The following is a 21,647-nucleotide window of genomic DNA, read 5'->3' on the forward strand; positions in this document are numbered from 1 at the left end:
AACGAGCAACTTTATGCCAATATATTTAAAAATTAAGAGGAAATGTTGATTTTTCTTGAAAAATACAAATTAGCCAAACTCACTAAAATACAGAAACCTGAATAGACCTATTAACAGCTAAGACATTCGGACAGATTAAAACTTACCCATCTGTCAATAAACAAAACAACACTAAAAACAAATTAATCTTCAAGGAATAGATAATCTCTGTCATATATAAAACATTCCAAAGAATTAACAAAAAATTATCCCCAATTACATTTTTAAAGTCAGTGTAATGATACCCAGACATAGATATGACAAAGAAAAATCACAGGCTGGCTTCATTCATGAGTACTCATTTTAAAATCCTAAATTAAACATTAGCAATCTAGCAACGTGTTAAAAAATAATAATACATGACCAAGTTGGCCTTATTCTAGGAATCAAAGATATTTTAGTATTAGAAAAACACTGTACTTTACCCCACTAACAGATTAAAGAAAAAAGTTTCATTACCATTTCAACAGATGCAACAAGAAAAATGCATGCAATAAAATTCAACAGCCCTTCATGACAGAAACTAATGACAAAGGACCAGGACAGCTGCAAGTAGTGGAAGAAATGACAATGAATGCAGTATAAAAGACCAAAGTTCTCTTCTACGGCCAGAAGATATCATTTTTTCTCTAACAAAATGGAAGATCCAACCCGGATGCCTGGCTGGCCCCGTCCTGATCCCGGCCCAGCTGCATGGTCAGCACTCGCCTGAGAGTGCTCACCTTCCCTCAGCCAGCCAGGGACAGGCACGTTAAAACCACACCACTGCGTATGCACTGGAGCTGCTCCTGGGCGTGTAAACTGCTACACCCACGTCTGAGGACGATTTGGCACTATCTAGAAAACCGAAGATGCACAAATCCTTCAACCCAACATTTTCACTTCAAGGTCTACCTATGGTAGACCAGTGTTTTTATAAACTCTTGACCTTTCATATGAGGTACACCTGACCATCAATACCCAATAGAGAACTCACACACCTCCCCAAGGAAACAAACACAGTCCCTGCGTACCCTCACTGCCTGGATCTCACTGGAGAGAGCGCAGCAAACGGAATGCCCAAACCCTCGCCTTCGTGGGGCTTATGACATTCCAGCTATCCTGCACGGAGGTTCTCTCGCCTCTGGTCCCTGTTACTGACAGTAACTTCTGCTAGAGCTCCCCATACCCACCAATCCTTTCCCACGGCTAACTCCTAACTACTCTCCAGGTTTCATCTTAGACATCATTTCCCCCAGGAGCCTTCCTTAACGCTCCACAACTGAACCAAGGGCCGCTCTAAGGTGTCTGAAAGTAGCCACATCTTACTGCTCTTACAGAATGTCCAGATTTATACTCTAACTGCCCACTGATCCACTTCCTCATTATCGTCTCCTGGAAGGTTTCACTGTTGAAACCTCAGTACTTAGCACAGGGCCTTGGCACAGAGTAAATGCTCAATAAAACTTGCTAAATGAATTGATGAGTACGTATGGGCCACAGCCCCAAGCAGAAGTTATTACCACAACTGGCTTATTCTTTGGCATTCAAAGCTGCCCACACTAAACACAGAACAAAACCAAAAACAAATTAAAAGCCATATAAGTATCATACCCAAAGGATTCTTCTTGTCTTTACATTTTTCTTTAAATTCGAGGATGATTTTTTTCATAAGTTCATCAACAGCTGCGTTGGAAGGCGCACACACAAGGACACGGTTTTGTTTGATTTTGGCATTGGAGTTTTCATCTGAATGCCCCTTCCTCTGGTTCTACAATTTGACACACACACGCCAAACAAACAAACAAAAAATACTGATGAGCTCTATTACAGAGTTTTCCAGTTTTTCTCTACTTCCGTGTATGTTTGAAAGTTCCCCTTATAAATACTTAAAAATAAGTAACAGCACCTACATCTTACATTGACATCAAAATGGCTCTAGCAGGACATTTTATCATAGCTTCCCTGAGCCTCACCTCACTACCCAGTTATTTTACTCCATACTCAATCCAACCAAAATGTAGCCCAGGAATACATTCCAGACAGTTTCTTGGCATTAGACGTGACGAGACCACCATTCTAGCCCTTCAGCTTAGTGTCACACAGGACATTTTCTGCTCTTTTTACTTTTTACACCCTTGTCTCCTTCTGCTACCTCTTTCTCAGATACAGTTCCACACAGTATCAAAAAGATACACCAAAGTGCAGGGAGGAGGACCTGTAGCGGTCGTTTACGTATGCCCCCAGTTAACTCCTGAGGGACGACGTGCCCGGCCCCCAGCGCGGACGCCCTCACGTACTCTACCTCTGTCAGCAGGCGGTAGAGGAGGCCAACGATCGTTTTTGATTTTCCTGTTCCAGGTGGTCCGTGAATCAGACAGATCTTGGCAACTGACGGGGAGTGTTTGACCATGGCATATGCAGTTTCTATCGCTTTCTTTTGGTCTTCGTTGAAATCTCTTAAGTAGGCGATCTATGCAAAAGACATTAGTGAGAATGAGCTGCTCTTCCTGGAGTGGCACAGGAGAGGAAGAAGAGAAAACCATTTGAGTTTCTTCTAACCTTTATCAGACAGAAGCTTTGGTTATGATCAGGAAAGACCCCAACATGACCTTTAATCTACAGAACCAATTTCACTACTATGAAGTTATTTATGAGCGTCTGTAGGCTTCAGCCCACCTACAACTACTACAACTGCATTTTTATTTGTGATTCTTACAAAGAGGATCACAATAAATTGTTCAATACTTTTCTTCTATTTATTCTTTCCATAGATAGTACAAAAACGTTCTGAGATTTTCTTTCCTAACATTCCGGATTTTGGATCAGATCTAAGTTTAAACCTCAGCTTCACTCACAAGCTAGGTCTCTAAACTCCTAACCTCTCTGCGCCTATGCCTTTGTCATCCATTAAATCTGGGATTCCTGAGAGGACGAGAAGTGAATGAGATACTGCACAGAAAGCCCCCGCACACAGCAGCGGTCCAAACACTGTTACTTTTCTCTTGCCTTCCTCAGTATTAATCTCCTGGAATGAATATATATAGGTCTTACAGCAAGAACATAACATGCTCATGCAAAATGGCAACTTTACCTGTCAATTCTCCGTCGATCTTTCAAATGCAAAATTAACTCTATTAACCTACTCCTACCTCTGAATTTTAATCACCTAACAAGCATTTAAGTAGGATGCTCATCTAACATTTTAATGCTCCTCTTTAAGCATATTTTCAATCCTTTATCGCACTACACTTTTTTCCTGAGGTAAGGTGAGTAACATAACGAAGCGCCACACGCCCTCACTGTGCACACACGGGGATAGAGCTTTGTCCCAGACATACAGGAATGTGCAATGAATAAACACGACATGATGCTGTCACATTCTGACACGAAATTTTCAGACTTTTTGTTCCCGTTTAACCATGACTCACAATTCTCTCAGATGTTGTAGTTAGTAAATCTTTTGTACAGAAGTCCATGGGGTTTGGATTCAGAACAGCTCTGGCCAGTTGGTTCCGTCCACTCAACAAAGACATGGCTTTCAACTTCCTTTGTGTAGTTACCAGAGAACTGATTACAACGCATTTCACGAGTTCATTTAAATTGACTGGCAAATTATCTTGAGTCTGGATGGAAAGGGAACACTCAGATTTCCCATTGCGCACTATTATCAAGAAGGAGAAAAAGCAATTTCAGTTGCCCGGGAATAATGTTGTCCAGCTAAAAAGGTTATTCAGAATTATGTATTTTATAACTTATGTTTTTTGTATGATGTTGTTCAAGTAATTCACTCAAATGTTTACTGAATGCTTCCAAAGAACCAGGCAATTCCTTTCAAGAAAAGGGAAGCAGATAACCAAATAAACATGTCAGGTGGTGATGAGCACCATGAAGCAAGCAGAGGAAGGGGATGAAGAAGTCATGAGGGATGGGAGGGAGCTGTTACCGTCACAGGCAAGTCAGGGAAGGTCTTCCTGATAAGATGGTATCTTAGTAGACACTTGAAATAAATGAGTAGGCCACGCCCTTATCTGAGGAAAGGGTGTTACCGGCAAAGAATCAACAATTGCAAAGACCATGAAGCAAAGATGTGACTGGAGTATTTCAGGAACAGGGACAAGCCTAGTATGGCTGGAAGGAAAAGTAGGGAGACAAGTGCTGCAAAGACTCAGAGAAGAAAACGGGGCTCCATTTTATAGGGCTCTGCAGACCACAATACTGACTTTGAACCTTATTCCAAGTCAGGTAGAAAGCCACAGGGCAGCTTTGTACTGGGAAGTGACATGCTTAAACTTAGACATTAAAAGAATCGTTCTTCCTGCAGATGGAGAATAAACAGCAATGGGAAAAGCACAGAAGCAAACAGGCCACCAGGAAGCCACTGCAGCTGATGGTTGTGTGGACCAGGATGTAGTAAGCAGACGTGGGGCTTGGATTCTGGATACTTTGCAAAGAAAGAGTCAACAGGATTTGCTGATGAATTACATGTAGGATGTGAGACAAAGAAAGGATCAAGGATGACTGGGGTTTTGGGCCTGAGCAACTAGAAAAAGGCAGGCCCCACTTGCTGAGATGGGAAAAACAGAAGGAATAGTAGATGTCAGGCAGAAAATCAAGCGCTTCCTTTGGTTTTTTTGTCTAACAGATTTGCAAATGGAGATGTCAGATAGTTGGATGCTTGAGGAGCTGGAAGGAGAATACCTTAGAAATATAAATTTGGTGCATGTCATCATTTGCAAGAGTCAAAAGCACAGATTAAGCTATGTACCTCTCCTGCTACGCCCCTAAATGCACTCTACAGGAAGAACTGGGCTGGACCACACTTATGATAGAAATACAGCACACCAGTTTCAGTGCAGCATGATGCTAAACTCCAAGGAGCTTCGTTTTTAAGACTGGATGCAAAAAGGCGAAGGAATAATGAACTCATGTTCTTGTCACATGGCTGAGGCTAAGAAAGCAGCAATGTTAAAAAGGCTGCTCAGCATACAATGAAGAATGTGGGCAACCCTGCAGTCGAACAAATGTAGGTTTCAATTCTCGGCCTACCACTTAATACTGAGAATGACCTTGGGATGAGTACTGAATATCCCTGAGCCTTCATTTCCTAGTGAGCAGGGAATACATAGATCTTACTGCTTTGCAAGGCTTTGAGGAAGACGATAAACGAGCGCAGGCAGGACAAGGCACGTGGCCTGGCACGCAGCAGGTACCGATTACCTCCAAGCTGACGTTACTTCTGCGATGCTACTCCCAGGAGACGGGTCCCTACGACACAAGGGATGGGGGCAAGGGAAACAGCAGAACCTTCGAGGTGCCTCACAATGACTTATATGTTTGGTCTTCTCATTGATACTTAGCCGCAACACCAAGGTTGTGATTTTAAGATACAAAAAACAGATGGTTTGCAAATTGTCTGTTTAATAACAAACACAATGACAGATGAAGAAATGTATCAGAAAGAGAGGACATTACAAAAGAAAGCTTTTAAATCATAAATCTAGAGCAATAAGTACTGGGCTTTTCCCAGATGAGTCTAGAAAAATTAAAAAAAGGACTCTGGATGGCAAGTAACCAACCTGGCAAATACACGTCTCAAATATGTTTAACAAGTATGTGGCCGGTAAAGCACAACTCAGAGGGAAATTAAAAGATGAGCTTATATCTGACAGATTTCTCTTTACAGTCTCATTATCTACTTACTGACTGAAGTGCGGCGAAACTTATGAATATAACCGCAATGATATTCACGGAGATCCTGCATGCGATTTCTCTCTGTATCTTTCTTCTCTCCATTTTGTCTTTCAGGAACCAAAAACACCAAATCATTTTCCTTTGGATGAAGCTGTTTAGCTAGTTCACATTCCTCAAGATGAACTATGAAACAATAAGAAGTTGGCATTGATTCTAACAGAATTATTTTAAATGAGATTAACTTAAAGGATATTAACCCCTTGTACTAAGTTCAAGCAAGTATACAGCACTAGACTTTGTAATATACTTCAAAATAATACTCTAAGCCAGTCAACATTCTCAAATACGGATTATACAGTATTATAAAATGTATTCTTCGCAATGGCTAAAAAGCCAAAATAAAATCATAATATTCAAAAGTAGCTAGTAAACTTCCTTTCCTTAAAACTTATTTTAGTTTTTAACCAAAAAATTTTCTCTTTTGTTCCTCAGTTTCAAAATCCCAGGAGAAAACCCCAAAACAGATCCAAGGACATATAAGAATTTTGAGCCTACTGGTGGCATTTCACACTTGATCTTAGCCAAAAGGCCGAGAAGCGATTACTGGTGGCATTTCAAACAAGGGGGAAAGACTAGTTGTAAACTACGGGGGCTGGGAAAACAGAGCAAGCACTACAACAAAAAAGTTGAGCACACCAACCACCAGATCCAGTAACAATATAATGAACTAAAATATGAGGCACTGGGATTAGACAGACAGAACCACTAAATCCAAACAAGATTTTAAAATGTAGCAGGTTAGGAGTGCCTGGGTGGCTCAGTCGGTTAAGCTTCTGACTTCCACTCAGGTCATGATCTCGGGGTCCTGGGATAGAGCCCCACACCAGGCTCCCTTGCTCAGTGTGGAGTCCGCTTCTCCCTCTCCCTCTCTCTGCCCCTCCCCCCTGCTTAAGCAAGTGCACACGCTCTCTCTCTCTCTCAAAATAAATAAAATCTTTTTTAAAAAATAAATAAAATGTGGCAGGTAAGAAATATCTATGTGAAGGCATCAGAGCAATTATAACAGTGAAGAGTTACTGTGTTGAGATCCAGAAGAATGTGGAAATCCAATGGAGTCAGCCCAGTATTTCCCCTAGAAACATCTCAACTATGCTTGGAGTGGCAGCCAAGAGGCCAGGCCAGACCTGGGATGGCCTTATTGGACTAAAAAGACAAAAACTGGAGTCCAGGGCCTGTCCAGAGTGGGGGCCCTGGTAGCCCTATATGCTTCAGGTTGGGACTACGAAGGACTCAGGACTACACCCAAGGATGAAGCAGAAGCAAACCCGCCTTGACGTGGGCTACAGCCCAGCTTCCAAACAGCTGGGTGCTCCAGAAAAGCCAATCCCTTAAACCAGATTAAGATGATCCCACATCGCAGGTGCCCCAAAGAAGCCTGGCAGAAGCAAAGAAAAATCCTCTGTGGAGGAAGATAGTATCATCCTAGGCCTCAAATTATTTTTATAAATAACATTGCAAAGGTAATGACCAACACGCACCAGGGATAAGCAAGGCACAAGGAGAGAAGAAAAACACAAAGCGGTAGCATCAGTAAACAACCGAGGACTCACTGGGGGCTACCGATTATGTCTCACACAGTTTAAAAGGTTTTACCTCATCTATGGAAACACTTAAAAGAGCTACTAAAACTATAGATTTTGATAAATCAAGGGTGCATGTTTTAAGTTTTAACCTAACTGTTCTAAAACAGCAAAAGATGTATACATTGAGAGATAATTTCCAAACTAACAAGAAAAAGTAAAAAGAAATTTTAAAATGAGAAAAAAAGTAAAAGTATTCAACCAAAACAAAAGGTAATACATGTAATATATAATTAGGTTCATTTACTTCTGTTGTGTTTCACTTTATGGTGTGCTTTTTACAATTCACCTTTGGTAATTTAATAGTTCAAAGTCTCATATATGTGTAAAAAGTATACTCTAGTTCTATCAGGTTTTTTTTTTAAAGATTTTATTTATTTATTTGACAGAGAGAGAGAGCCAGAGAGCACAGGCAGGGGAAACAGTAGAGGGAGCGGGAGAAGCAGGCTCCCTGCTAAACTGAGAGCCCAACGAGGGGCTCAATCCCATGATCTGAGCTGAAGGCAGATGCTTAACTGACTGAGCCACCCAGGCGCCCCTCAGTTTTTTCTTTATATATTTTATTAGGTATATATACATTGAGAATTGTCATCTCCTCTGAACTAAACTTATTATGATTCCCTTTGTATGTAAGTTTTTTTGTCTTACAGTCTATTTAGTCTGATATTAACAGAGCTAAACATGTCTTCTTTTTTTTTTTTTTAAGATTTGAGAGAGAGAGAGAGAGAGAGAAAGCGCATGCACATGTGTGTGAGTGACTACCTGCTGAGCGCGGAACCTGACATAGGGCTTGACCCCACAACCGTGACGTCACAACCTGAGCCGACATCAAGAGTAGGATGCTCAACTGACTGAGCCACCCAGGCACCCTAAACACATCTTCTTTTAGTAGGGTTTACGTGAGTGTCTTTCTCCAATCCTCTGTTTTTTCAACCTTTCTGTATTCTTATGCTTACATGTATTACTTGTTCATACATACAGTGTATTATTATATTGTAATCATATTGTTCTTGAAATAACCATTTTCTTCTACAGGATGCTAAGGCTACTTATAAAATTGCAAGTTCAGATATGGGATAAAAGAATATAGGTAATATTGGTCATATCAGATAGCAAGTCAGCTCTCAAAGACTTGTAGGGTCCTACCTAAAGGGCTTAAATGATAATGGATAGAAACACAAGTATATGTAAGTCCATGCATTTATGAAGTTAAAAAAAAAAAAGCACATTGGTCAACATCAGTGCCTGTGGTGAATTAGCTTATTATTTTAAAAACTGGTCAAGAGTCAAGTACTTTTCTACATTTCTTTATAAAGTACACCAGAGAGTAACCAAATAATATAGAGAAATTTCTTTATAGAACTATTCCAGCTAATAAATGAAGAAATGATCAAATAAAAATATCACCATTTTGTACCTTTAATAAATTAATCTAGGCATTAAGCATCCACAGCTGTAAATATTACTAAAAGAGAAATTAGAGATCATGCACTTCCTGATAAAGGAACATAACACCATCTACGAAATAGTTTTGCCAAAAATAATAAATCAAACTTGAATCAGATCATGCCTCTAGATACAACTATCAATTTACAGGAAATACAGAGGACAGAAAAACGTACCAACAAACACCAGGGGGACACAACAAGTATAGACAATAATTCTAAAGGATCAACAACTCAACTTTTTCAACAAACAAATTACAAAGGGGAAAAAAAACAGAATGAGAAAATTATAGTTAAAAAAACCTTTCGGGCGCCTGGGTGGCTCAGTTGGTTAAGCAGCTGCCTTCGGCTCAGGTCATGATCCCAGGGTCCTGGGATCGAGCCCCGCATCGGGCTCCCTGCTCGGCAGGAAGCCTGCTTCTCCCTCTCCCACTCCCCCTGCTTGTGTTCCCTCTCTCGCTGTGTCTTTCTCTGTCAAATAAATAAATAAAATCTTTAAAAAAAAAAACTTTTCAACTAGTGTCAATGTGTGCACCTAATTTGGACCTTATTTCAAACTCGCCGAAAAAAAATTGTTATTTATGATGAAACTGAAAATTTAAACACTGACTAGCTATCTGATATTAAGGAATAACTTAATATTTTAGCAATAAAATGTAATCTTATTATAAAATTTTAGGTCTGTATCTTTTAGAGATATTCACTGAATTACAAATGACACCCCACCTCCGCAAAAATCAAACCAAAGATAATCTGCAAAACCTCTCCATCGTAAACTCTAAAACATCACTGAAAATAAACCAAAATAACTGGATGTATTTCTTATTCATGAATTAGAAAATTATCAGAAAGATGTCAATTCTCAAAAAAAAAAAAGATGTCAATTCTTGCCCAACTTCCCCATTTTTTCCTCTAAAATTTATATGGGAACTCAAGCAGACAAGAATAGCTAAGGCACTCTTAAGGCAAACAAGGTAGGAGGAACTGTTCAGTCGTTATTAAAACTCATTATAAAGCTGGACTAAGTAGTTAGGCAATGTGATGTGGGCACAAGGGTAGGCAAATGATCCAATAAAGAAATGAGTCCAGGAAAAAAATCCATGAGTTAAATGGACACTAGATTTATGGCAAATATGGCACTGCACAGCATGAAGAGGGTGGTCTTTTCAATAAATGATACTGGGATAACCACAATTCCATTTGGAAAAAAAAATGAAACATGACCCCTATACATCCCATTCATGCATAAAAATAAATTCCAGGGTGCCTGGGTGGTTCAGTCGTTAAGCGTCTGCCTTCGGCTCGGGTCATGATCCCAGGGTCCTGGGATCAAGTCCTGCATCGGGCTCCCTGCTCGGCGGGAAGCCTGCTTCTCCCTCTCCCACTCCCCCTGCTTGTGTTCCCTCTCTCGCTGTGTCTCTCTCTGTCAAATAAATAAATAAAATCTTTAAAAAAACAAAAAAAAAACCACAAAAAATAATAAATAAATAAGTAAATAAAATAAAAATAAATTCCAGGTTGACAAAACAATGAACTCTAGAAAAGGGGCTACAAACTTTTTCTGTGAAGAGCCAAACTTTTTTTCTGCAAGCCACACATAGGGTCTGTTGTATATTCATCATCTTTTTTTCAAAGTTCTTTGGGGCACCTGGGTGGCTGTCGGTTAAAGCATCTGCCTCCAGCTCAGGTCATGGTCCCAGGGTCCTGGGATAGAGCCCCGAATCGGGCTCCCTGCTTGACAGGGAGTCTGCTTCTCTCTCTCCCTCTGCCCCTCCCCCTGCTTGTGCATGCTCTCTCTCTCAAATAAATAAAGTCTTAAAAAAAATTATTTAAAAATGTAAAAACCTGGGGCACCTAAGTGGCTCAGTCATTAAGCGTCTGCCTTCAGCTCAGGTCATGATCCCAGGGTCCTGGGATCGAGCCCGATGCTCCCTGCTCAGCGGGAAGCCTGTTTCTCCCTCTCCTACTCCCCCTGTCTGTGTTCCCTCTCTTGCTGTCTGTCAAATAAATAATATTTTTTTTAAAAATTGTAAAAACCTTACTCTAAGGTAGTACAAAAAACAGGATATGGGGTAGATCTGCAAGCCATAGTTTGCTGACACTTGTTCCAGATGTTAATATATTTATGAGCTGCAGCAGGGAAAGGTTTCCTAAATGAGGCATAGAACACCAACCATAAAAAAAAAAAAAAAAAAAATAGGGGCGCCTGGGTGGGCTCAGTCGATTTAGTGTCCAACTACAGAGCTCAGCTTAGGTCTTGATCTCAGGGTTGTTAGTTTAAAAAAAAAAAAAAAAAAAAAGATGCATTTGCTATGTTAAAAATAAATTCTAGGGGTGCCTGGCTGGCTTGGCAGGGAAGCATGCAACTCTTGATCTTGGGGTCGTGAGTCTGAGCCCCATGTTGGGTGTAGAGTACTTAAATAAATAAATAATAAAAATAAGACATTCTTAATAAAATAAAGCTTTTTAAAGACATCAGTGAGAGTCAAAATGCAAGCCAAACTGAGAGAATGGCATGTATCCAGATTATATAAGGAACTCCTACAAATCAATAAGAAAAAGATAAGAGAAAATTAACAGTAACTTTGAATAGGCACTTCCCAAAAGAGATTACTGAACCATCTACTAAATATATAAAAAGGTGCTCAACCTCACTGATAACAAGGATATGACAAAATAAAACCACAAAAGGCCAGCAAGACAAACATGGCGTAATGGCTAAAACTAACATGACAATCAATACAAATGTGTTGGTGAAGACCGGGAACAATGTGACTTCTCGTACACTGCTGGTGGGGTTTAATGCTGAACAACAGGCTGAGCATTACCTAGTCAACTTGAACATACACATACCCAGAGACTCCATAATCCTCCTCTGGATAGGACTCAACAAAAATGCCCTCCCACCAACACAGGAACGTCAGGGTGGCACTGTTCATGAAATTCTGTGTCAGATTTAACAGAGCACGCCCGAGGCTGCTATCTTTAGAAAGGTCTGCTTACAAGGGTGGCCTTTGGCATGTGGGATCCTGGATCTCGGGATTATCATTTGCTGACTCATCAGACTCGCTGTGCCTAAACCATCTGCAAAAATATGGTCTATACCAAACACCTGCTTTACTTCTGGAAGTCAGGAGTTTAGGCCAGGCAGAGGGTGTTCTGGGCACTGAATCTCTAACACGCTTCCCTAGTAGGTAACATTCTACATGCCCTGCACTGTGACAATTCCTTACTGGGAAGTTAAGTACACTGCATGTAACTCTACTGGGAGAGGACTCAGGCTTGCTCCTGGTGTCGTCCATACTTCACCCCATGTGCTTCTCCCCTTGCTGATTCTGCTTTGTAGCCTCTTAACATAACAGTCACAACCATGAGTATGAGTATATGTTAATTCCTATAAGCTGTCCTAGTGAATCACTGAACCTTGGGGACCCGACACACAGGCCAAAACTACTGAAAATAAAAATGTCTGTCAACAGTAAAATCATAAAAACGAAACAAAAATCACACAGTAACATCAGGACATGTTCACATAAGGAAATACTACTATAATGATGACACACAAAATTGAATTTTACATACATGTTAAATGAAAGAAGCCAGATAAAGAGTAAATACTATGTAATTCTAACATATGATCAAGTTGATGCCAGATAAATTTGTGATTTAAATATTTAAAAGAAATATAAAACTACAAGAAATTATGAAAGTATCCACTTTTTTTTTCCTAAAGATTTTATTTATTTATTTGACAGAGAGAGAGAGAGAGAGAGAGAGACAGCGAGAGAGGGAACACAAGCAGGGTGAGTGGGAGAGGGAGAAGCAGGCTTCCCAAGGAGCAGGGAGCCTGATGTGGGGCTCAATCCCAGGACCCTGGGATCATGACCTGAGCTGAAGGCAGATGCTTAACGACTGAGCCACCCAGGCGCCCCTGAAAGTATCCACTTTCTAAGACCAAAATCAGGCGGGTGCCTGGGTGGCTCAGTGAGTTGAGCGTCTGCTTTCGGCTCAGGTCATGATCCTGAGGTCCTGGGATCGAGCCCTGCATCGGGCTCCCTGCTCAGTGGGGAGCCTGCTTCTCCCTCTGCCCCAGCCCCCCACCCCTCATGCTCAGGTGCGCTCTCCTCTCTTTCTCTCTCTCTCTCACAAAAATAAATTTTAAAAATCTTAAAAACAAAAAAAGACCAAAGTCAGAACCATAAAGAAATAAGTATAATAGTTTTGAACATGTGTAGAAATCGTCTGTGCCTCAAAACCTGGATGTGAAACTGAATAACAAACAACCAAAAGCAATTTACAACAAAGCACACACATTAAGAAGAAAACAATGTCCCTAATGGGGGGGGGGGGCGCCTGGGTGGCTCAGTTGGTTGAGCGATCAGGTCCTGATCTCAGGGTCATGGGATGGAGCCCTGCAGAGAGGGGAGTCTGCTTCTCTCCCTCTTCCTCTCCCTCTGCCCCTTCCCTTGCTCTTGTGCTCTCTCTCAAAATAAATAAAATCTTAAAAAAAAAAAAAAAAAAGGGGGAGGAGGAGGAGGAGGGGCAAAGGGCATGAACCATTATCCCCACATTCCGGAACCTCACTAAGAATACTCATTATCAGAAAAAATTTGGGAACAAAGCTACAAGCTCAGATGAGATACACTTTACATACATAAAACTGGAAAACAAAATTGAAGCTAGCAAATGAGGGAGATGTACATTCTTATATCTTCATGTTGGAAGTGAAACTGATATTCCTTTTGGTAGGCAGAGGCAATATGGAACAAGTCTTAAAATACACATGCTGTTTGACCTAGCAAAGTTTACACTGAGTGTTTGCAACAGTGAAAAACTATAAACGATGTACATGTCTAACTAGACACAACTGGTTAAGTAGATCTGTGGAATATATTTACAATGGAATAACTATAAATATTAAATATACTGTTATTGGGCGCCTGGGTGGCTCAGTTGGTTAAGAGACTGCCTTCGGCTCGGGTCATGATCCTGGAGTCCTGGGATCGAGTCCCGCATCGGGCTCCCCGCTTGGCGAGAAGTCTGCTTCTCCCTCTGACCCTCCCCCCTCTCATGCTCTCTCTGTCTCATTCTTTCTCTCTCAAATGAATAAAATCTTTAAAAAAATAAAAAAGAAAAAATAAATATACTGTTATTTAGTAACTCTGAAAAGACATTTACAGTATATTAAATAAAATTAAGTAAAATACAAATTTCATGAAGGCAGGAATCTTATGTTTCTTCACAGCTATATACCTGGCATCTAGAATCAGACCCTATCAGGCACTATAAAGTCAGTATTTGCTGAATGAATGAAAAATGTCACTACATAGTTGAATGACCCTACTACATTCACATGTACCCAACTCACACAGGTGAGCAGTCTCACAGTAAGATATATACTAGTATTTTCATAGGACTATCTTGGAATGATCGGAATTGGTGATATTTTTTTTCTGTTGGCTAATATTATTTCGGTGTCCTACAATGAACATATAGCACCTTTCCCCAAAAATATACATACACATGTATGTGTATAATTGAATCTATGGAGTAGGATGGGCAGGGGGTGAGGGGGGAGGCAAAAGAGGATTTATACTTTTTATTTTTATTAAAGAGTTCTGAATGTTTGGTTGATTTATAACTAATGCATAAGTGTGGTATGTGTTTCAGACCAATGATGAAATGAGAAGACAGAGAGCAGGAACATTTACTCAGAATCTATAAACACTATGATTTTGGGACACCCTCCCCCAACCAATCTTGTCAAGCTCCCTTCACTCACCCTCTCTTCCATGCCCAGCTTCCACTTTGGCCTGTGGTATTCTAATTATAGAATGGTTACAACCATGAATTTTATATTCATAACTGTCCCAGTAATTGTTCTCATTAAAAGACTTTAAACATTCCTTGTAAGAGGTTACAAATTCAGCTTAGGAAACCTATGTCCCAGAAAATTCAAATGATGATAAGCTTTCCTCAAACAGAAATTTCCAATTATTATATATTCCAAATCACAGAAGAAAGAACTTACCCACAAACTCCCAGTATTTTTTATAATCAGCAGGAAATTTTCGTAAATGCAACTGATAGAATTTCTCTTTGTTTGGAGAGCTGATCCACTCCTGTGCCACCTATATACAGCAAAAAAGCATATTAAGAAAGCAAAAACATTCTGGAAAGCCAATTCTAAACAGCAAAATTTCCCAAAACAAGCAACAAGTAAAGTCTGGAACCTAAAACCTCAAGTGGCAGAACATGAAAAATTAACTTGTGACTTCTGGTTTCCAGTTTGACATAAACTTAGAAGTCACCACTTCATCCTAATGAGTAAAAAGCAAGCTGGAAAATCAACAACCCTTCCCATAACCAGAAGTGACAGGAGCACAAAGCTCAGTGCCAGGAGAGGAAACCCTGAACTGGGACTGATGAGCTGCTTGAGGCTCATGTGGACAGCTCTGAGTGACAATAACTCTAGGGGACGCAGTCGTAAGGGGGACCCCTCCACTTTGTTGAGTTCTACCTCTGAGGAGCCCTTCTAGGCCCTCACAGCGAGTACTGGAGAAAATCCCTTCATGCTTCTAGCACAAGGAGGAGGAAAGAAACCATTTTGAAATATATCAGAACATTCTGATCTTAACAAGGCTTGATCTTGGAGAAACTCCTATATTACCAGAGTTAAACTATTTGAGGGAAAAGAAATAACCAACTGAGCCCGTTCTGGCCATCCTGTCCCACCTAAGGAGGTGGAGGGAACTGAGAAACATGTACGGTTCACAGTCTAGGGGCCAAACCTCACCAAAAGACTGAGAGACTACCACAGGATTACAGAACAATCCCCCTCCTCCACAACTTACCATCATATTACTAAAAGCCTACTTACTGCTGGCTGTTCCTTGCACCTACATCATGTCCACCTTACAACAAAAATTATAAGGCATACTCAAAGGCCAAAAACAGTCTGAAGAGACTGAATAAGCATCAGAGGCAGATATGGCAGGAATGTTGGAATTACCAGAACAGGAAATTTTGTGTATTTTTTTTTTTTTAAGATTTTATTTATTTGACAGAAAGAGAGACAGCAAGAGAGGGAACACAAGCAGGGGGGGAGTGGGAGAGGGAGAAGCAGGCTTCCTGCTGAGCAGGAAGCCCGATGTGGGGCTCGATCCCAGGACCCTGGGATCATGACCTGAGCGGAAGGCAGACGCTTGAGCCACCCAGGCACCTCCTGACCAGGAAATTTTTTAAAAACTATAATTAATACACTAAGAGTTTAATGGAAAAAGCAGAGCACACAAGAGATGATAATGGGGGTGCCTGGGTGGCTCAGTTGATTAAGCATCCAACTCTTGATTTTGGCTCAGGTCATGACCTCACGGTTGTGAGATCAAGTCCTGCCTTGGGCTCCACGCTGGCCATGGAGCTTGCCTAAGATTCTCTCTCTCCCTCTCCCTCACTCTATTAAAAAAAAAAATAGATGATAATGTAAATTCTAAGAATCAAAAAGAAATGCTAGAGATCAGAAACACTGGCAGAAATGAAGGATGATGCCTCTGGTGGGTTCATCAGTAGACTGGACATGGCTGAGGAAAGAACTGCTGAGCTTGAGGATCTGGCAACAGAAACTACTAAAGCTGAAAGGCAAGGAGAACAAAGACTGGGGAAAAAGAACAGAATATCCAAGAACTGTGGGCCAAGTGCCAAAGACCTAATGCAATGGGACAACCGGGAGCAGGAGCAAAAGTAACAGAAGCAAGATTTGAAGCAATCATGCCTGAGAGTTTCCCCAAATTAATGTCTGACACCAAATCACAGATCCAGGAAGCTCAGAGGACACCAAGCAGAATAAATACCAAAAACTATACACAGGCATATCATATCCATACTTCAGAAATCTGAAATAGCGAAGATAAAAAAGTTGTGAAAAAAGTCAGTGGAGAAAAACATCTTACCTACAGAGGAGAAAAGATAAGAATAAGAATTACACCTAACTTCTCAGAAACCATGCAAGCAGGAAGAAAGTGGAGTGAAATATTTAAACGTTGAGAGAAAAAAAACCACCAACCTAAAATCCTGAACCCTACAATTCTCCAAAAGTGAAGGAGAAATAAAGGCTTTCTCAAAGAAAAATTGATGGTATTTGTCACCATTAAATCTATCTTGCAAGAAATGTTGAAAAAGATCTTTTTTTTTTTTTTTAAAGATTTTATTTATTTATTTGAGAGAGAGAGAATGAGAGCGAGCACATGAGAGCGGGGAGGGTCGGAGGGAGAAGCAGACTCCCCGCCAAGCAGGGAGCCCGATGCGGGACTCGATCCAGGGTCTCCAGGATCATGACCTGAGCCGAAGGCAGTTGCTTAACCAACTGAGCCACTCAGGCGCCCTGTTGAAAAAGATCTTAAGAGAGAAGGAAAATCATATTGGTCAGAAATTCGGATCTACAGAAACAAAGAGCATCAGAGAATGAATAAGTGAAGGTAAAATTAAAACCTTTATGTTTCTTTTTCTTAACTGATCTAATAGTTTATTCAAAATAATAGCAATGATATACTCAGTCATGTATGTTTATGTGTGTGTATATATATATACACATATATCTATGTTTATACATAAGTGAAATGAACACCAATAATGATACAAGGGATGGGAGGGAAGAATTAGTAATATTTTGTTATTATGATGTACTCACAGTACCCATGAAGTGTTATCTGAAAGTGGACTCAGATTAGTTGTAAATATGTATTGTAAGCTCTAGGACAACCACTAAAAAAAAGAAAAGAATAATTGATATGCTAAGGAGAAAGAGAAAATGGAATCATATAAAATGCTCAGTTAAAACCACAATGGCAGAGAGGCATGTGGGTGGCTCAGATGGTTAAGTGCCTGACTCTTGATTTTGGCTCAGGTGATGATCTCAGGATTGTGACTGAGCCCTGCTTTGGGCTGGGCATGGAGCCTGCTTAAGATTCTCTCTCTCCCCCTCTGCCCCTCCCTACCCCTGCTCATGTACGTGCTCTCTCTCAAAAAAGGAAAAAAAAAAAAAAAACCCACAATGGCGGAAAAAGCATGGAAGACAAAAATAGGAACAAAGAACAAGGGCAACAAATAGAAAACCATAACAAATACAGTAGAAATTAATCCACTTATATCAACAGTCACCTTAAATGTCAATGATCTAAATACACCAAATAAGGGCGCCTGGGTGGCTCAGTCGGTTAAGCGACTGCCTTCGGCTCAGGTCATGATCCCAGGGTCCTGGGATCGAGTCCCACATCGGGCTCCCTGCTCTGCGGGGAGCCTGCTTCTCCCTCTCCCACTCCCCCTGCTTGTGTTCCCTCTCTCGCTGTGTCTCTCTGTCAAATAAATAATAAAAATAAAATCTTTAAAAAAAAAAAAATAAATAAATAAATAAATACACCAAATAAAAGATCGTCAGAGTGAATCAGAAAATAAGACCCAACTATATGCTGTCTACAAGAAACTCACTTTAAATGTAAAGACACATTAAGGATTAAAGTAAAGGGATGGAGGGGGACCTGGGTGGCACAGTAAGTTAAGCATCTGACTCTTGGTTTCAGCTCAGGTCGTGACCTCAGGGTTGTGAGATCGAGCCCCACGTCAGGCTCAGCACAGAGTGTGCTTAAGACTCTCTCCCTCTGCCCCTCCCCCACCCCTCCCCGGACTCTCTCTCAAATCAATCAATCTTTAAAAAAAAAAAAAAAAGTAAAGGGATGGAGAAAGATAACCATGCTAACACTAATAGAAAGAAAGGAAATAGTAACACACAAGGCAATTTACATGTATTTCTTGACACCACTGCACCTGCTAGTAGATGCCATTTCCAGTTGAAGAAACTAAGAATATTCAAATGACATGCCCAAAGCAATACAGCTAGTAACTGGGCAGACAGGATTTAAAAAAAAAAAACTTATCATCTACATTTTCTAACAAACAATACAAGGAACAATTTAAAAAAGAAAGAAAGAGAGAGAGAGAGAGAGAGAAAGACAGGGAGGGAGGGAAAGAAAGAGGTAGTAGCTATATTAATTTCCAACAGAGCAGACCTCAAGGCAAGGAAAGTTATCAGGGATGAAGAGGGGTATCATTGAGGGACAAATAAGTCACTACTCCAAGATACATGGGTCAATACTCTTAAGATGACACAATAAGCCTTCATATATATGTGCCCAACAACAGAGAATCAAAATAAGTGAGGCAAAAACTGATGCAACTGCAAGAAAAAAATAAATTAATCTAATATTTTAACACTCCTCTATCAGAAATGGACAGATCTAACAGGCAGAAAATTAGGAAAGACACAGCTGAACTCAAAAGCACCATCAACCAACCAGATATAAATGACATCTATAGGCTACTCCATAACAGTAGCAGATCACACATTCTTTTTTTTTTTTTTTTTTTTTTTTTTTTTTTTTTAAAGATTTTATTTATTTATTTGAGAGAGAGAGAATGAGAGAGAGCGAGTACATGAGAGGGCGGAGGGTCAGAGAGAGAAGCAGACTCCCTGCTGAGCAGGGAGCCCGATGCGGGACTCGATCCAGGGACTCCAGGATCATGACCTGAGCCGAAGGCAGTCGCTTAACCAACTGAGCCACCCAGGCGCCCCAAGATCACACATTCTTTTCAAGCTCACATGGCGACCACATCTGAGGCCATAAACCACACCTTAACAAATTCAAAGGACAGAAATCATACACAGTCTGTTCCAGACTATAACAGAATTAAACTAGAAATCAACAACAGAGATAACTGGAAAAGCCCAACATATCTGGAGATTAAACAACACATTGCCAAAGAAGAAATCTCAAGAGAAATTTTAAAAATATACTGAACTAACTGAAAATGAAAAATACAACTTCTGAAAATGTGTGAGATGTAGCAAATGCAGTGCTTAGAGGGAAGTTTATCCACACTGAATGCATAAAAAGAAGAAAGATCTAAAATCAGTAATCTAAGCTTCCACCTTAGGAAACTAGAAAAGAAGAGCAAATTAAATCTAAAGCAAGCATAAAAAGAAAAATAATAAAAGAGCAGAAATCACTGAAATTGAAAACAGGAAATCAGTAAGAAAAATCAATGAAACCAAAAGCTGGTTCTTTGAAAAGATCATAAAATTGATGAGCCTCTAGCTCATGAAGCCTAAGAAAAAAAAGAAGACACAGATTTCCAATATCAGAAATGAAAGAGGAGACATCACTAGAGATCCCACAGACATGAAAAAGATAACAAAGGTTATGAACAACCCTATGACCACAAATTTGATAACCTAGGTAAAATGGACCTATTCCTAGAAAGAAATAATCTGCCAAAATTCACACAAGAAATAGATAACATGAATAGGCCAACATCTATTAAAGAAATTCAATCAGTAAACAAAAGGAACCTTCTGAAACAAAACACCCAGGCCAGCTGAATTCACTGGTGAATTCTACTAAATTTTTGAGGAAGAAATTATACCAATTCTCTATGATCTCTTCCAGAATACAGAAGCAGAAGAGTACTTCCTAACTCATTCTATGAGGCCAACACTACCCTAATACTAAAACCAGACAGACATTACAGGAAAAGAAAACTATAGCTCAGTATCTCCAACATAAAAGTAAAAATCCCCACCAAAACATTAGCAAATGGAATCCAACAATGTATAAAAAGAATTACACATCACGAGGGTTAACCAACCAAGACTCCCCAGCATTTATGGAGTGGAGCATGAGAATTATTTGCTAATGAGGTCAGACTCTGGTCCAACACAGCTACAATCAGTTTGTATCACCCACTTCCATGTCCAGAGTGCCCCACAATGTGGCAGGTCTGAAGAATCACCTTCAAAGACGCATACTATGTTCATAACCTCATTCACGATTGCCAAAACCTGGAAACAACCCAAATGTTCATCAACTGTGACTGGAAAAACAAATACAGCATTATCCATACAATGAAATATTATCTGAGAATAAAAAGCCATGAACAACATGGATGACCCTCAATATCATGCTAAGTAAAAGGAACCAGATGCAAAAGACCAAATATTTTATCATGCTATATATAGGATATATCCAGAAACAGCAAATCTGCAGAGTCAGAAGGTAGATTCGTGTCTGCCTGAGGCTGGCTGCAGAATGGGGAGTGACTGAAAATGGGCTCAAGGGCTAGTTTTAGTGCTACTGGAAATGTCTAAAAACTGGATTATGGTGATGGTTATAAAACTCTGTAAATTTACTAAAAATTATTCATTTGCATACTTTAAAAGGGTGAATTTCAGAGTATATAAATTCTACTTCAATAAAGGTATTAAAATGCATCCTAGTAGGTACAACAGAGAGTGAGAAAGAAAAGGACCGATCAATAAAATCTCAAACCTGCTTATCTTAGAGAACAGGGTATCTGCCTGAGAGTGCCCAGAAGGTCCCAGATAGTTCCCATCCTGGGGAGAGGACAGACTTTTAGTTTGAAATTATTTGGACTTATATTAATTTCTAAAGCAACCTTAGGAACCAGAACTAAAGAGGATCTCTGATCGTCAAGCTATAATGGCCTCCTATTATAGGCCAAACTTATTGAGAGATCACAGAGAAATTCAAAAAGTACTAATGAATATACTCAATATATACTATATATTCACTGGTTTGTACATTTGATGAAGTTACATTTTTATCTGTTTCATAACCTTTTTGGACTTGGAAAATTTAAACATCATGAATGGCAGGTGCTAATATTTTCACACTAAATGAAGTAACAGTTAAATGTACAAGTAAGTGAATGTTTGTGGTCCATCAAAGCAGTATTAAGTTTAGAAGAAATCACCTAGGTTCAGAGAACAAATAATCATGCA

The 21,647-nt window shown here is 40.0% G+C and overlaps 1 protein-coding gene and 1 long non-coding RNA gene across 7 annotated transcripts in view; both read right to left on the bottom strand.

The window, feature by feature from the left end:
- The window catches only part of SETX (senataxin), an 87,032-nt gene that overhangs the window by 25,524 nt on the left and 39,861 nt on the right, over positions 1 to 21,647 (bottom strand). For all 6 annotated transcript variants that reach the window (XR_013443873.1, XM_036079742.2, XM_036079743.2 and 3 more), the window contains 5 exons: positions 14,829 to 14,928; positions 5,722 to 5,895; positions 3,450 to 3,682; positions 2,324 to 2,491; positions 1,633 to 1,789 (listed from right to left, as the gene is read on the bottom strand). Coding sequence is in view for 5 of the 6 variants with exons in the window: in XM_036079742.2 (XP_035935635.2) it covers positions 1,633 to 1,789; positions 2,324 to 2,491; positions 3,450 to 3,682; positions 5,722 to 5,895; positions 14,829 to 14,928 (832 nt within the window). In the remaining variant the exon portion in view is untranslated. The remainder of the gene's footprint in view (positions 1 to 1,632; positions 1,790 to 2,323; positions 2,492 to 3,449; positions 3,683 to 5,721; positions 5,896 to 14,828; positions 14,929 to 21,647) is intronic.
- Positions 8,759 to 11,091, bottom strand: LOC118527767 (uncharacterized). The gene is made up of 2 exons (XR_004913257.2): positions 9,307 to 11,091; positions 8,759 to 9,100 (listed from the first exon to the last, which is right to left on the bottom strand). It is a non-coding gene; the product is annotated as an uncharacterized LOC118527767 (long non-coding RNA).

The sequence above is a fragment of the Halichoerus grypus genome, chromosome 14, assembly GCF_964656455.1.
Source record: "Halichoerus grypus chromosome 14, mHalGry1.hap1.1, whole genome shotgun sequence".
In the NCBI taxonomy this organism is placed as follows: Eukaryota; Metazoa; Chordata; class Mammalia; order Carnivora; family Phocidae; genus Halichoerus; species Halichoerus grypus.